The following is a 17,269-nucleotide window of genomic DNA, read 5'->3' as shown; positions in this document are numbered from 1 at the left end:
CTGGGACAAGGCATGTGGCGGTGGTGGGGGGAAGACCCGCATAGGGCTTTAGGGGAGCTTAGGGATAGGCACAGGTTGTTGTTAGGAGATGCCCCATCCCTCACTCCCTACTGTTAGGGCCTTCCTCTCCCTTTTTCCATACTGTTGTTTGTGTATGTTGTGCCGTCCACTGGACTTACCCATTCCGAGTGTGACACAGAGAAGATGTGGGATGGGAGTCACAGCACTTGGTGGCTGAGAGCTGATTTCCTGTCAGTTATTTTCTATTTTCTTTGTAAAGTGGGAGGCCAGATCATCAGCACAAATGTCTGTGATAGGGGCCAGTGCTTTCAGACTGAGGAGGGAGTAAATGGTGTTGAAGAGTTATTTTTCGGTTGTTCGATAGTGAGGAGATCAGGGTGGTGAAGTAGGTCCCCCCAGGTGCTTCACAGAAATTTATAACATTGAGCCGTGAAAATAAAAAAATCTAATTTTTCCCACAATAATGTTATTTTAGCCCAAATTTTTTTATTTTCACAAGGTAACAGGAGAAATGCAAAGCTCTGAAGGGAAGAGGTGCCATGTGGGAGTTCAGATTTTGCTGGAATGGTTTGAGGGTGCCATGTCACAATGGAAGAGATCCTTAAGTGCCAGAACAGCAGAATCTCCCCCATTTGTGAACTAATTTTACAAAATACACTCCCCAATGAATTCATCTAGGTGTGCAGTGATCATATTGACACCACTTGTGCCTCACTAAATTGTATTCCATTGAGTGGTGAAGAAAGAATACATTAAAATTTTTACCACTAAAATGTTGTTTTAGCCCCAAGTTTTAAATTTTTCTAAGGGTTAATAGGATTTTTTTTTTACAACACACTGAGGTCCAATTTTTCCTGAGTGCGCCAATACACTACATGTAATCAGGAAATATTTTTTCAGGCACAGTGCAAAGCTCAGAAGGCAAGGAGCGCCATACTATAGTGCAGACTTTACTGTTATGGTTTGCGGGTGCCATGACCCACTGGGAGAGACATTGAGTTGACAAAACAGCAGAACCCCCCATAAGTGACCCGATTTTACAAACAACACCTCTCAATGAATTCATCTATGGGTGAAGTGAACATATTCACAGCATGGGTGTATCACCAAATTTTATACCATTGGGCAATGAAGAAAAAATAACTACATTTTTACAACCAGACTTTTGTTTTAGCCCCACATTTTAAATTTTCCAGAAGTGGGTAAAAATGGCACCACAATTTGTCCCACAATTTGGCTGTTCAGTACTGCTTAGCCACATGGAGTGACTCGGGAGGGACGGAGCACCATTTGCCTTCTGGAGCACAGATTTTACTAGAATACAGAGCTCCTAATTGCTAGAAGAGCACAATCCTCCCTCAAGTTACATAGTTACATAGTTATTAAGGTTGAAGGAAGACTATAAGTCCATCTAGTTCAACCCATAGCCTAACCTAACATGCCCTAACATGTTGATCCAGAGGAAGGCAAAAAAAACTCATGTGGCAAAGAGTAAGCACCACATAGGGGAAAAAAATTCCTTCCCGACTCCACATACGGCAATCAGACTAGTTCCCTGGATCAACGCCCTATCAAGGAATCTAGTGACCTCATTTTGAAAATTATACCCCTTTGGGAATTTTTCTACATGTGTAGTGACGATTTTGACTCAATGAGTGTTTTCCAGAAACAAGCAGCAATGAATGTTGCTGAGTAAAAATTGCAAACTGCCATTGTAGTGACCAGTACGTTGCAGTCACAAGCACATTATGCCCAGCTCATGCTTCTGGAGACATGCACCTGTAAGTTTGGCGGGCTTTCATCGCTTCAGAAATGCCAAACATATGGACGCTATATGTGGTTTAGGTGCACTGGAGCTCCGATGAAAGCGGGGAATTTTGATTTGGGAGTGCAGAATTTGCTGAATTTCTTTAAAGGGGCGAGTGTTATGATCTGGTGGCCTTGGAGCACCATGAGACGTACTCTGAAGAAGGTGGTCCCTGTACTGACCGCAAACCCTGAACCTAGCAGCGCAACTAGAAGCAGCCGTGGGGGGTACCTAACACTTCCTAGACCCCTCGACACAGCCTAAGATCTAACTACCCCTAAAGACAGAAACAGGAAACCTATCTTGCCTCAGAGAAAATCCCCAAAGGATAGATAGCCCCCCACAAATATTGACTGTGAGAGGAGAGGGAAATAACAACGCAGATATGAAATCAGATTTTAGCATAGGAGGCCATACTAGCTAAAAAGAAAGAATAGAACAGAGTACTATGCGGTCAGTATAAAAACACTAGAAAATATCCACCACAGAAAATACGGATCACCACATCTGACTAAAGACATGGGGGGTATATCTGCATCTCCAGAGAAATAGCTAGGCTGCAAAAAATCCTTCACAGACCAAGCTGGACAAGACAAAAACATGAAAATGCACAGAACTATAAGGTCCACTGCAGATGGACAGCAAAAACAAAGCCAGGACTTATCTTTGTAGAAAAACACAGCAAACTGGAGAGACCAGCAGGGAAGTGAATCCTTCAAGAACAATGGACAACTGGCACTGACTGAAGGATCCAGCAAAGCTATATACCCCAGTCAGTTTTGCAATTAGTAGATAGACCTGTCCACTCCTGCAGTCCAGGCACAACTGCATTACCCTCTACAACCACCGGAGGGAGCCCAAAAGCTGAATTCACAACAGTACCCCCCCCCCCTTGAGGAGGGGTCACCGAACCCTCACCAGAGCCCCCAGGTCGATCAGGATGAGCCTGATGAAAGGCACGAACCAAATCAACGGCATGGACATCAGAGGCAAAAACCCAAGAATTATCCTCCTGGCCATAACCCTTCCACTTGACAAGGTACTGAAGCTTCCGCCTCGAAAAACGGGAATCCAAAATCTTCTCAACAACATATTCCAACTCCCCATCGACCAATACAGGGGCCGGAGGATCAACAGAGGGAACAACGGGCTCCACATATTTCCGCAACAAAGATCTATGGAAGACATTATGAATAGCAAAAGAGGCCGGAAGCGCCAGGCGAAAGGACACCGGATTAATAATCTCAGAAATCCTATAAGGACCAATAAATCGAGGCTTAAACTTAGGGGAAGAAACCTTCATAGGAACATGACGGGAAGATAACCAAACCAGATCACCAACCCGAAGCCGGGAACCAACACACCGACGACGGTTAGCAAAACGCTGAGCCTCCTCCTGAGACAGCACCAAATTGTCCACCACACAAGCCCAAATCTGCTGCAACCTGTCGACCACAGAATCCACACCAGAAAGGTCAGAAGACTCAACCTGCCCTGAAGAAAAAAGAGGATGAAAACCAAAATTACAAAAAAAGGCGAAACCAAAGTAGCCAAACTAGCCCGTTTATTAAGGGCAAACTCGACCAATGGCAAAAAAGCCACCCAATCATCCTGATCAGCAGACACAAAGCATCTCAAATAGGTCTCCAAGGTCTGATTAGTTCGCTCAGTCTGGCCATTTGTCTGAGGATGAAATGCAGAGGAAAAAGACAAATCAATGCCCAGCTTGGCACAAAAGGCCCGCCAAAACCTAGAAACAAACTGGGAACCTCTGTCGGACACAATATTCTCCGGAATACCATGCAAACGTACCACATGCTGAAAAAACAACGGAACCAAATCAGAAGAAGAAGGCAATTTAGGCAAAGGCACCAAATGAACCATCTTAGAAAATCGGTCACAGACAACCCAGATAACCGACATTCTTTGGGAAACAGGAAGATCGGAAATAAAATCCATAGAAATATGCATCCAAGGTCTCTCAGGGACCAGCAATGGCAAAAGCAACCCACTTGCGCGGGAACAGCAAGGCTTAGCCCGCGCACAAATCCCACAGGACTGCACAAAAGAACGCACATCCCGTGACAAAGAAGGCCACCAAAAGGACCTACCAACCAAATCTCTGGTACCAAAAATCCCAGGATGGCCAGCCAACACAGAACAATGAACCTCAGAAATCACTTTACTAGTCCATCTATCAGGAACAAACAGTTTCCCCACAGGACAACGGTCAGGCTTATCAGCCTGAAATTTCTGAAGAACCCGTCGCAAATCAGGGGAGATGGCAGAAAGAATCACCCCTTCCTTCAAAATGCCGACCGGCTCAAGAACCCCAGGGGAATCAGGAAAAAAACTCCTAGAGAGGGCATCCACCTTAACATTCTTAGTACCAGGAATGTACGAGACCACAAAATCAAAACAGGAGAAAAACAGGGACCATCGAGCCTGTCTAGGATTCAGCCGTTTGGCAGACTCGAGGTAAATCAGATTCTTATGATCGGTCAGGACCACAATACGGTGCTTGGCCCCCTCAAGCCAATGTCGCCACTCCTCAAATGCCCACTTCATAGCCAACAACTCCCGATTGCTGACATCATAATTGCGTTCCGCAGGCGAAAACTTCTGAGACAAGAAGGCACACGGTTTCATCAAGGAACCATCAGAATTCCTCTTAGACAAAACGGCCCCTGCCTCAATCTCAGAAGCGTCAACCTCAACCTGAAATGGAAGAGAAACATCTGGCTGACACAACACAGGGGCAGAAGTAAATCGGCGTTTAAGGCTACGTTCACACTGGCGTTGCGCCGCCCTGCGTCGGCGACGCAACGCGCGACGCACGAAAAAACGCGCGCGTTTTGCGACGCGTGCGTCGTTTTTTGACCAAAATCGGACGCACAGAAAATGCAACTTGTTGCATTTTCTTGCGTCCGACGCTAGCGTCGGAAACGACGCAAGTGTCAAAAAACGCCACCCTAAAAACGCACGCGTCCCCTATGTTAAACATAGGGGCGCGTCGCCGCTGCTTCGCCGCGGCGTCGCCGGCGCAACAGCGACGCACATTGGCGGAACGCCAATGTGAACGTAGCCTTAGCTCCTGAAAGGCAGAAACAGCCGCGGAGGACCAATTCGTCACATCAGCGCCTTTCTTGGTCAAATCGGTTAGAGGTTTAACCACACTGGAGAAGTTGGCAATGAAACGACGATAAAAATTAGCAAAGCCCAAGAATTTCTGAAGGCTCTTCACAGATGTGGGCTGAATCCAATCATGAATGGCCTGAACCTTAACCGGATCCATTTCTATAGATGAGGGAGAAAAAATGAAACCCAAAAAAGAAACCTTCTGCACTCCAAAGAGGCACTTTGACCCCTTCACAAAAAAAGCATTATTACGGAGGATCTGAAATACCATCCTGACCTGTTTCACATGAGACTCCCAATCATTGGAAAAAATCTAAATATCATCCAAATATACAACCATGAATTTATCAAGATAACTCCGAAAGATATCATGCATGAAGGATTGGAACACAGATGGGGCATTAGAGAGTCCGAATGGCATCACAAGGTATTCAAAATGGCCTTCGGGCGTATTAAATGCAGTTTTCCATTCGTCACCCTGCTTGATACGAATAAGATTATATGCCCCTCGAAGGTCAATCTTAGTAAACCAGCTAGCCCCCTTAATCCTAGCAAACAAATCAGTAAGCAAAGGCAAGGGGTATTGAAATTTAACCGTGATCTTATTCAAGAGGCGATAATCAATACAGGGTCTCAAGGAGCCATCCTTCTTGGCAACAAAAAAGAACCCCGCTCCCAACGGTGAAGAAGATGGCCGAATATGCCCTTTCTCCAAAGACTCCTTAATATAGCTCTGCATGGAGGTATGTCCAGGCACAGACAGGTTGAAAAGTTGGCCCTTAGGGAACTTACAACCTGGAATCAAATCAATAGCACAATCTCAGTCCCTATGTGGTGGAAGGGAACTGGATTTGGGCTCATCGAGTACATCCTGGAAGTCAGACATAAACTCAGGAACTTCAGAAGAGGGGGGAGAGGAGATTGACATTAAAGGAACCTGATCATGAACCCCCTGACAATCCCAACTAGTCACAGACATGGATTTCCAATCTAACACCGGATTATGTAGCTGCAACCATGGAAAACCCAGCACAATATCATCATGCAAATTATGCAACACCAGAAAACGACAACCTTCCTGATGGGCTGGAGCCATGCGCATGGTCAGCTGTGTCCAAAACTGAGGTTTATTTTTAGCCAACGGTGTAGCATCAATGCCCCTCAAAGGAATAGAGTTCTGCAAAGGCTGCAAGGGAAAACCACAACGTCTGGCAAATTCTAAGTCCATTAAGTTCAGAGCGGCGCCTGAATCCACAAATGCCATGACAGAAAATTATGATAATGAGCAGATCAAGGTCACAGATAACAGAAATTTAGGTTGTATAGTACTGATGGCAACAGAACTAGCGATTCTCTTAGTACGCTTAGGGCAATCAGAAATAACATGAGCAGAATCGCCGCAGTAAAAACACAACACAACCTATTCTGACGCCTGAATGTTTGACGTTCAGCTCTAGACAAAATCCTATCACACTGCATAGGCTCAGGGCTCCGCTCAGAGGACAACGCCACAGTGTGCACAATTCTGCGCTCACGCAAGCGCCGATCAATCTGAATGGCCAGAGACATAGAATCACTCAGACCAGCAGGCGTGGGGAACCCCACCATATCATCTTTAACGGATTCAGAAAGACCCTTTCTGAAAATTGCCGCCAAGGCATCCTCATTCCATTTAGTCAGTACAGACCATTTTCTAAATTTCTGGCAATACAATTCTGCCGCTTCTTGACCTTGACACAGGGCTAACAAGATTTTCTCAGCCTGATCCACAGAATTAGGCTCATCATACAACAACCCCAATGCCTGAAAGAACAAATCAACATTAAGCAAAGCAGGATTGCCAGATTCCAGGGAAAATGCCCAATCCTGTGGGTCACCACGCAGCAGAGATATGATGATTTTAACCTGCTGAATAGGATCACCAGAAGACCGGGGTCTTAATGCAAAAAACAGTTTACAGTTATTTTTGAAACTCAAAAATTTGGATCTGTCACCAAAGAATAAATCAGGAGTGGGAATCTTAGGCTCTAAGGCAGGAGTCTGAACAATGAAATCTGAAATACCCTGTACCCTAGCAGCAAGCTGATCCACCCGAGAAACTAACTCCTGAACATTCATGTTAATACTAGACTCCGTAGCCACCCAGAGGTAAAGAGGGAGGAACAGACCAAACAGGCTAAGGAAAAAAAATGGCTCAAAATCTTTCCACCCTTCTTCTGAGATGCAATTAACTCATTGTTGGCCAGTTGTACTGTTATGATCTGGTGGCCTTGGAGCAGCATGAGACGTACTCTGGAGAAGGTGGTCCCTGTACTGACCGCAAACCCTGAACCTAGCAGCGCAACTAGAAGCAGCCGTGGGGGGTACCTAACACTCCCTAGACCCCTCGACACAGCCTAAGATCTAACTACCCCTAAAGACAGAAACAGGAAACCTATCTTGCCTCAGAGAAAATCCCCAAAGGATAGATAGCCCCCCACAAATATTGACTGTGAGAGGAGAGGGAAATAACATTCGCAGATCTGAAATCAGATTTTAGCATAGGAGGCCATACTAGCTAAAACGAAAGAATAGAACAGAGTACTATACGGTCAGTATAAAAACACTAGAAAATATCCACCGCAGAAAATACGGATCACCACATCTGACTAAAGACATGGGGGGTATATCTGCATCTCCAGAGAAATAGCTAGGCTGCAAAAAATCCTTCACAGACCAAGCTGGACAAGACAAAAACATGAAAATGCACAGAACTATAAGGTCCACTGCAGGTGGACAGCAAAAACAAAGCCAGGACTTATCTTTGTAGAAAAACACAGCAAACTGGAGAGACCAGCAGGGAAGTGAATCCTTCAAGAACAATGGACAACTGGCACTGACTGAAGGATCCAGCAAAGCTATATACTCCAGTCAGTTTTGCAATTAGTAGATACACCTGTGCACTCCTGCAGTCCAGGCACAACTGCATTACCTTCTACAACCACCGGAGGGAGCCCAAAAGCTGAATTCACAACAGGCGAGGAGTTTTTTTACTTTTCCAGAGCCTTTGTGCTCCCAATAATGTGGAAGCCCCCATATTTCTGTTAACAGATGGCAGACCTGATTGGGTAATGCTTTTTTGTGGATTGATTTGAAGCTTTTATTGGGAACATTTTATATAAAGTTTGGGACCACATTTACACGGCGCTCTACGCTGAGCACTTATTCGGGGGTTTCCATCTAAATCTCAGAGCGATGTGATTCAGATAAAACCCCCAAGGGATCCATTCACTATAATGAGGCAGCAGAGTTATTCTGGACTACGCCTGGCCTCTGTTTAGCTTCTTTTCAGAAGTGCACAAAGCTATGGCCGACAGCACTTTTATGCAATTCTAAAAAGATGTACACCGCCGGACTACAGGTCCTATGGCATCCACAGTGCCTCCATCTGCCTCGTGATAGGAAATCTTCCAACTTGGTTCCGTCTGAATCATGTATTTAAGAGATTTACACAGAAACCCCGATGCAAGAGCTCAGCGCAGAGCACAGGATAAATGTGCGATATTTGAGAGGCAGAATGAGCAAAACAGCAGGTTAAAAATTGGTTTTATTCATTTTTTATGCCGCTCCTCGTGTGGTATAAGTGATTAGGCAACTTTATTCTTCGGGTCGGTGTATTTACAACAATACCAGATTTGTATTGGGTTTTTATGTTTGGCTGCTGCCACACACTAAAAGACACTTTCTAGTTTTTGCATCACCATATTTTGAGAGCTATAATTTTCTATATTTCTGCTGACATGTGAGTCATGTGAGGGCTTGTTTTTTGCTGGACTAGTTGACGTTTTTATTGATACCATTTTCAGTCACATGACTTTTGTGATTGCTTTCTATTTCGATTTTTGGGAGGCAGAATTAACAAAAACCAGCAATTCAGGAACTTTTTTTTTTTTTTTTTTTTAAGGTTGTTCTTCTTACCCTTCATTCAGATAAGTGATTTTTCTAGTATGTCTCCTGATGAACCGACCTCGGAGAAACGCGTCGAGATGAACATACTAAAATGGGCATATTTATTGTGTTGTGTTTATGTATTATCTAAGATACTGGGGATTTATGCATATTTTGTTTTCTTGTACACGTCTATGATGGGGTGCTATAGTGTATCCTTATTTATGACTGCACGCTCGGCTTGCTTTTTTGTACCTTTTCGGTTTTTGCCATTTGGCAGTGTTAGGGCTTACTAGGGCCAGACGACGGGAGCGGGGGCGCCAATTGCGCAGGATATATAGGGTGCCAACCCCCGCAACAAGGCAGTGCGCATCTAGGTACAGTGCAATAGGCTATAGGCCAAATGGGGATATGTGGAATTATATGTTGAGTGTGCGCTATTGAAAATCTATTACAGCACATTTGCACTTTATCGTTATTCTGTGCCCCTACTATATAGCACACCGGTCAATTTCATTTGTTTGTCTGTTTGTATGGTCTGCTGTTTGTCTATTTTTCCCACACTTGAGGGTTGTTCAGGGTGAGTCAGGGCGAGTCTACGTTGAGCGGGGGCGCCATTGCGCAGGATTTATAGGGTGCCAACCTCCACTGCAAGATAGGGCATAGATAGTCAGTATAGTAGGGACTGAGTGCACCCTGTATCTTTTTTCAGCCAAACATTGGACGTTTTTTAGGTCGTGAATGTTGTCGTTTTTTATCCTTATCAATAGTAAATGTTACATTTTATTGTGTATTGGATTTATTTGGTTATTTAGTGCTGCTTCTCGGTGAATTATATTTCTTTTTGGGCACTTATATCATTTTTTCTGTGATACTTTTGAGCACGCCGAAGTCACTCGATTAGCACACCAGCATGCTCGGATAACAACTTTTCCGAGCACGTTCGCTCGTCACTATCTACTGCGTAATTAAGGAGAAAATATACTACTTTATTAAAGGGTTAATTGATTAAATGGATGAACCCGAAAATATTTTTATGCATGTGTAAAACAAGAAAAGTATCACGTGATACATGTGTCTCCTAATAACACCGGTAAGGTTAAAGTGAAAGCACACTATTCCAGAGGTGGGCAACCTCAGAGACTTCAGAGTCCTTGAGACTACAGGTTCCAGAATTCTCTAGTCTGCTAGGTCCTCAGAGAGTTTTTGTTCTTTCCCAACAAGACCCCTTCCTGACAGGCATCATATAAATTAGTTACATGCATGGAATGGAATTTCTTATGTTGACAGTCTTTTCATGGAGCAGGGATCATGGCCTGGGAGGGGTTGCTGTCACGGAGCCAGTTTCTTTTCCACGCCCCCTAGACAGAGTACAGGAGAAAGTTTTGTGCTGAGACTATATAGTATCAGAGTGAAGTGTGCATCTGTTACAGAAGTGCAGTCTGGGGAGCAGCCAGAGCTGAAGTTTTCCAGCACCATGACTTACGACCTCCAGTTTATCTTTGGGGTTTCAATACTTGTTTCCTTTTTCCTGGTATTTTTGCTAAAAAGAAGAAGGTAAGTGTTTACATTGTATGGAAGTGACACCCTGCATATTTTACGCCTCATTTCTCGACGTTTCAGACTGTGGTTTTGTTTCACTTAACCAGGAAATAATGTAGTGTTTACAGTTTCACAAATGTGTTGCATTCACAGCGTAATCCAAGGGGTCAAATTCACGAGCGCAAAAGTCTCACAGTGACCTGAGCAGAAAAATGCAAACAAAACCTTAATTATAGTGAATGTCATGAAAGCGGATATTAACCTGCAGACACTGGGACATAGCAATATGCTATTATGGGATCTAGAAAATGGAAAGCAGTAATTAATCAGAACTACTGTATCGACTGTGGAAGACTGTGTCTATACGTGTTTGCATTAATTATATATGTAGCAATCTACCTTTTAATGAACTCAGCATATTATGAATCACTATGCGTGGCCCTATCATTAATCAGGGGAAAGTCTCCACACTATAGCCTGCTGTGCAGCCTAAATATGTAATGTAGAGCAGGGGTGTCAAACTGCATTCCTCAAGGGCTGCAAACAGGTCATGTTTTCAGGATTTCCTTGTACTGTACAGGTGATAATTTAATCACCTACACAAATAATGAGTCGGTGATTAAATTATCACCTGTGCAGTACAAGGAAATCCTGAAAACATGACCTGTTTGCAGCCCTCGAGGAATGCAGTTTGGCACCCCTGATGTAGAGGTTAGGTGTGACCCTACAGATTCATATGACAGACGTATAATAGATTTGTACCAAATGGACCAATAGTGCTTTTATGAGCACAAATCTTCACTTGCATTAATATTTGAAATTACTAATAAATTGTTCCACTAAATAAAAAACTTTTAACTTTTTTTTTGAACATTTAACGTAGATGTTCTCCGACAGCCTGTGCAAGCATTAAAAGTTATTGTGCACAGCAGCTAGAGAACGTCTGGGAGAAATGAATAAGAGCTTTTTTTCTAAATAGATGCATGTGTGCATTAACTGACAAAAAGAGGGTCTGCAACAGCTGCGGAAATATTTGGGAAGCCCAATCGTGTTTCATTTCAAGGATAGAGAACCCTTGATAATGACATAAATTGGAAGGAGGATCCAAGTAAGAAGCAATGCAAGTTGGCAGAGGATTGTTATCTGCTATCAGTTCGGAAACCAGACCTGCATTGGTTTTGTACAGTGGCCATGATATTTCCCACGATTCTCTCTCTAATCTGCTATATTTTTGTTTTTTGCCAACTTCATGACGACATTTTGTTTGCTAATCCCCAATGCGTGCTGGGATACCCAAATAGAAATGTCATCAGTGTAAGCAGCAGGCACTGCATCTATTCCTATATCAGTGTAAGCAGCAGGCACAGCATCTACTCCTATACCAGTGTAAGCAGCAGGCACAGCATCTACTCCTATATAAGTGTAAGCAGCAGGCACCGTATCTAATCCTATATCCGTTTAAGCAGAAGGCACAGCATCTACTCCTATATCAGTGTAAGAAGCAGGCACATCATCTACTCCTATATCAGTGTAAGCAGCAGGCACAGTATCTATTCTTATATCAGTGTAAGCAACAGGCACAGCATCTATTCCTATATTAGTGTTAGCAACAGGCACTGCATCTACTCCTATATCAGTGTAAGCAGCAGGCACAGCATCTAATCCTATATCCGTGTAAGCAGAAGGCACAGCATCTACTCCTATATCAGTGTAAGCAGCAGGCACAGCATCTATTCCTATACCAGTGTAAGCAGCAGGCACAGCATCTATTCTTATATCAGTGTAAGCAACAGGCACAGCATCTATTCCTATATTAGTGTTAGCAACAGGCACTGCATCTACTCCTATATCAGTGTAAGCAGCAGGCACAGCATCTACTCCTATATCAGTGTAAGCAGCAGGCACAGCATCTACTCCTATATCAGTGTAAGCAGTAGGCACAGCATCTACACCTATATCAGTGTAAGCAGCAGGCACAACATCTACTCCTATATCAGTGTAAGTAGCAGGCACAGCATCTACTCCTATATCAGTGTAAGTAGCAGGCACAGCATCTGCTCCTATATCAGTGTAAGCAGCAGGCACAGCATCTACACCTAGATCAGTGTAAGTAGCAGGCACAGCATCTACTCCTATATCAGTGTAAGCAGCAGGAACAGCATCTATTCCTATATTAGTATAGGCAACAGGCACAGCATCTACTCCTATATCAGTGTGATCATCAGGCACCGCATCTACTCCTATATCAGTGTAAGCAACAGGCACAACATCTACTCCTATATCAGTGTAAGCAGTAGGCACAGCATCTGCTCCTATATCAGTGTAAGCAGCAGGCACAGCATCTACTCCTTTATCAGTGAAAACAAAGGGCACAGCATCTACTCCTAAATCTGTGTAAGCATCAGGCACCACATCTACTCCTATATCAGGGAAAGCAAAAAGCACAGCATCTACTCCTATATAATTGTAAGCAGCAGGCACAGCATCTATTCCTATATCAGTGTAAGCAGCAGGCACAGCACCTACTCATATATCAGTGAAAGCAACAGGCAAAGCACCTACTCTTATATCAGTGTAAGCAGCAGGCACAGCATCTATTCTTATATCAGTGTAAGCAGCAGGCACAGCATCTACTCCTATATCAGGGTAAGCAGTAGGCACAGCATCTGCTCCTAAATCAGTGTAAGCAGCAGGCACAGCATCTACTCCTATATCAGTGTAAGCAGTAGGCACAGCATCTGCTCCTATATCAGTGTAAGCAGCAGGCACAGCATCTACTCCTATATCAGTGTAGGCAGCAGACGCAGCATCTACTCTTATATCAGTGTAAGCAGAAGGCACAGCATCTACTCCTATATCAGTGTAAGCAGCAGGCACAGCATCTACTCCTATATCAGTGTAAGCAGTAGGCACAGCATCTACACCTATATCAGTGTAAGCAGCAGGCACAGCATCTACTCATATATCAGTGTAAGTAGCAGGCACAGCATCTACTCCTATATCAGTGTAAGCAGCAGGCACAGCATCTACTCCTATATCAGTGTAAGCAGCAGACGCAGCATCTACTCCTATATCAGTGTAAGCAACAGACACCACATCAGCTCCTGTATCATTGTAAGCATCAGACAAAGCATCTACTCCTATATCAGTGTAAGCAGCATGCACCGCATCTACTCCTATATCAGTGTTAGCAACAGGCACAACAGCTACTCCTATATAAGTGTAAGCAGCAGGCACAGCATCTACTCCTATATCAGTGTAAGCAGCAGGCACAACATCTACTCCTACATCAGTGTAAGCAACAGACACCGCATCTACTCCTGTATCATTGTAAGCAGCAGACAAAGCATCTACTCCTATATCAGTGTAAGCAGCAGGCACAGCAGCTACTCCTATATTAGTGTAAGCAGCAGGCACAGCATCTACTCCTATATCAGTGTAAGCAGCAGGCACAGCATCTACTCCTATATCAGTGTAAGCAGCAGGCACAGCATCTACTCCTATATCAGTGTAAGCAGCAGGCACAGCATCTACTCCTACATCAGTGTAAGCATCAGACACCGCATCTACTCCTATATCATTGTAAGCAGCAGGCAGAGCATCTACTCCTATATCAGTGTAAGCAGCAGACACCGCATCTACTCCTATATCAGTGTAGGCAGCAGGAACAGCATCTATTCCTATATCAGTGTAAGCAGCAGGCAGAGCATCTACTCCTATATAAGTGTAAGCAGCAGGCACAGCATATATTCGTATATTAGTATAGGCAACAGGCACAGCATCTACTCCTATATCAGAATAAGCAGCAGGCACAGTATCTACTCTTATATCAGTGTAAGAAGCAGGCACAGCATCTACTCTTATATCAGTGAAAACAAAGGGCACAGCATCTACTCCTATATCTGTGTAAGCATCAGGCACCACATCTACTCCTATATCAGTGTTAGCAGCAGGCACAGCATCTATTCCTTTATCAGTGTAAGCAACAGTCACAGCATCTACACCTATATCAGTGTAAGCAGCAGGCACAGGATCAACTCCTTGATCAGTGTTAGCAGCAGGCACAGCATCTCCTCATATATCAGTGTAAGCAGCAGGCACAGGATCTACTCCTTTATCAGTGTAAGCAGCAGGCACATCATCTACTCCTATATCAGTGTAAGCAGCAGGCACAGGATCTACTCCTTTATCAGTGTAAGCAGCAGGCACAGCATCTACTCCTATATCAGTGTAAGCAGCAGGCACCGCATCTACTCATATCCGGGTAAGAAGCAGTCACTTCATCTACTCCTATATCAGGGAAAGCAAAAGGCACAGCATATACTCCTATATAATTGTAAGTAGCAGGCACAGCATCTATTCCTATATCAGTGTAAGCAGCAGGTACAGCACCAACTCATATATCAATGAAAGCAACAGTCAAAGCATCTACTCCTATATCAGTGTTAGCAGCAGGCACAGCATCTATTCCTTTATCAGTGTAAGCAACAGTCACAGCATCTACACCTATATCAGTGTAAGCAGCAGGCACAGGATCAACTCCTTGATCAGTGTTAGCAGCAGGCACAGCATCTCCTCATATATCAGTGTAAGCAGCAGGCACAGGATCTACTCCTTTATCAGTATAAGCAGCAGGCACATCATCTACTCCTATATCAGTGTAAGCAGCAGGCACAGGATCTACTCCTTTATCAGTGTAAGCAGCAGGCACATCATCTACTCCTATATCAGTGTAAGTAGTAGGCACAGCATCTACTCATATATCAGTGTAAGCAGCAGGCACAGCATCTACTCCTATATCAGTGTAAGCAGCAGGCACCGCATCTACTCATATCCGGGTAAGAAGCAGTCACTTCATCTACTCCTATACCAGAGAAAGCAAAAGGCACAGCATATAATCCTATATAATTGTAAGTAGCAGGCACAGCATCTATTCCTATATCAGTGTAAGCAGCAGGTACAGCACCTACTCATATATCAATGAAAGCAACAGTCAAAGCATCTGCTCTTATATCAGTGTAAGCAGCAGTCACAGCATCTATTCCTATATCAGTGAAAGCAAAAGGCACAGCATCTATTCCTTTATCCGTGAAAGCAGCAGAAACAGCATCTACTCCTATATCTGTGTAAGCAGCAGGCACCGCATCTACTCCGATATCAGTGTAAGCAGCAGACACTGCATATACTCCTGTATCATTGCAAGCAGCAGACAAAGCATCTACTCCTATATCAGTGTAAGCAGCATGCACAGCATCTACTCCTATATCAGTGTAAGCAGCATGCACTGCATCTACTCCTATATTAGTGTTAGCAACAGGCACAACAGCTACTCATAAATCAGTGTAAGCAGCAGGCACAGCATCTACTCTTATATCAGTGTAAGCAGCAGGCACAACATCTACTCCTACATCAGTGTAAGCAGCAGACAAAGCATCTACTCCTATATCAGTGTAAGCAGCATGCAGCGCATCTACTCCTATATCAGTGTAAGCAGCAGGCACAGCAGCTACTCCTATATTAGTGTAAGCAGCAGACGCAGCATCTACTCCTATATCCATGTAAGCACCAGGCACAGCATCTACTCCTATATCAGTGTAAGCAACAGACACCGCATCAGCTCCTGTATCATTGTAAGCATCAGACAAAGCATCTACTCCTATATCAGTGTAAGCAGCATGCACCACATCTACTCCTATATCAGTGTAAGCAGCAGACACTGCATCTACTCCTGTATCATTGTAAGCAGCAGGCACAGCATCTACTCCTACATCAGTATAAGCATCAGACACCGCATCTACTCCTATATCATTGTAAGCAGAAGGCAGAGCATCTACTCCTATATCAGTGTAAGCAGCAGGCAGCGCATCTACTCCTATATCAGTGTAGGCAGCAGTCACAGCATATACTCCTATATCAGTATAAGCAGCAGGCACAGCATCTACTCCTATATCAGTGTAAGCAACAGGCACAGCATCTACTCCTATATCAGTGTAAGCAGCAGGCACAGCATCTTCTTCTTTATCAGTGTAAGCAGCAGACACTGCATCTACTCCTATATCAGTGTAAGCAGCAAGCCCAGCATCTACTCCTATGTCATTGTAAGCAGCAGGCAAGGCATCTACTCCTATATCCATATAACCAGCAGGCACAGCATCTACTCCTATATCAGTGTAAGCAGCAGGCACATCATCTATTCCTTTATCAGTGTAAGCAGCAGGCACAGCATCTACTTTTATATTAGTGTAAGCAGCAGACACAGCATCTACTCCTATATCACTGTAAGCAGCAGACACAGCATCTATTCCTATATCTGTGTAAGCAGCAGGCACAGCATCTACTCCTATATCACTGTAAGCAGCAGACACAGCATCTACTCCTATATCAGTGTAAGCAGCAGGCACAGCATCTACTCCTTTATCAATGTAAGCAGCAGGCACAACACGTACTCCTATATCAGTGTAAGCAGCAGGCACAACATCTACTCCTATATCAGTGTAAGCAGGAGGCACAGCATCTACTCCTATATCAGTGTAAGCAGCAGGCACAACATCTACTCCTATATCAGTGTAAGCAGCATGCAGCGCATCTACTCCTATATCAGTGTAAGCAGCAGGCACAGCAGCTACTCCTATATTAGTGTAAGCAGCAGACGCAGCATCTACTCCTATATCCATGTAAGCAGCAGGCACAGCATCTACTCCTATATCAGTGTAAGCAACAGACACCGCATCAGCTCCTGTATCATTGTAAGCATCAGACAAAGCATCTACTCCTATATCAGTGTAAGCAGCATGCACCGCATCTACTCCTATATCAGTGTAAGCAGCAGACACT

At 44.1% G+C, this 17,269-nt stretch overlaps 1 protein-coding gene across 1 annotated transcript in view; it reads left to right on the top strand.

Moving 5' to 3' along the window:
- Positions 1 to 10,285: 10,285 nt before the first annotated feature.
- CYP7B1 (cytochrome P450 family 7 subfamily B member 1) overlaps positions 10,286 to 17,269 on the top strand; it is a 297,965-nt gene continuing 290,981 nt past the window's right edge. Inside the window, exon 1 of the mRNA XM_069731410.1 lies at positions 10,286 to 10,450. Within this exon, the coding sequence (XP_069587511.1) occupies positions 10,371 to 10,450 (80 nt within the window). The 5' untranslated portion in view covers positions 10,286 to 10,370. The remainder of the gene's footprint in view (positions 10,451 to 17,269) is intronic.

The sequence above is a fragment of the Ranitomeya imitator genome, chromosome 6 (genome assembly GCF_032444005.1).
Source record: "Ranitomeya imitator isolate aRanImi1 chromosome 6, aRanImi1.pri, whole genome shotgun sequence".
Taxonomy (NCBI): Eukaryota; Metazoa; Chordata; class Amphibia; order Anura; family Dendrobatidae; genus Ranitomeya; species Ranitomeya imitator.
The sequence above is the reverse complement of the archived record's forward strand: the minus strand, read 5'-3'. Positions and strand labels throughout refer to the sequence as shown.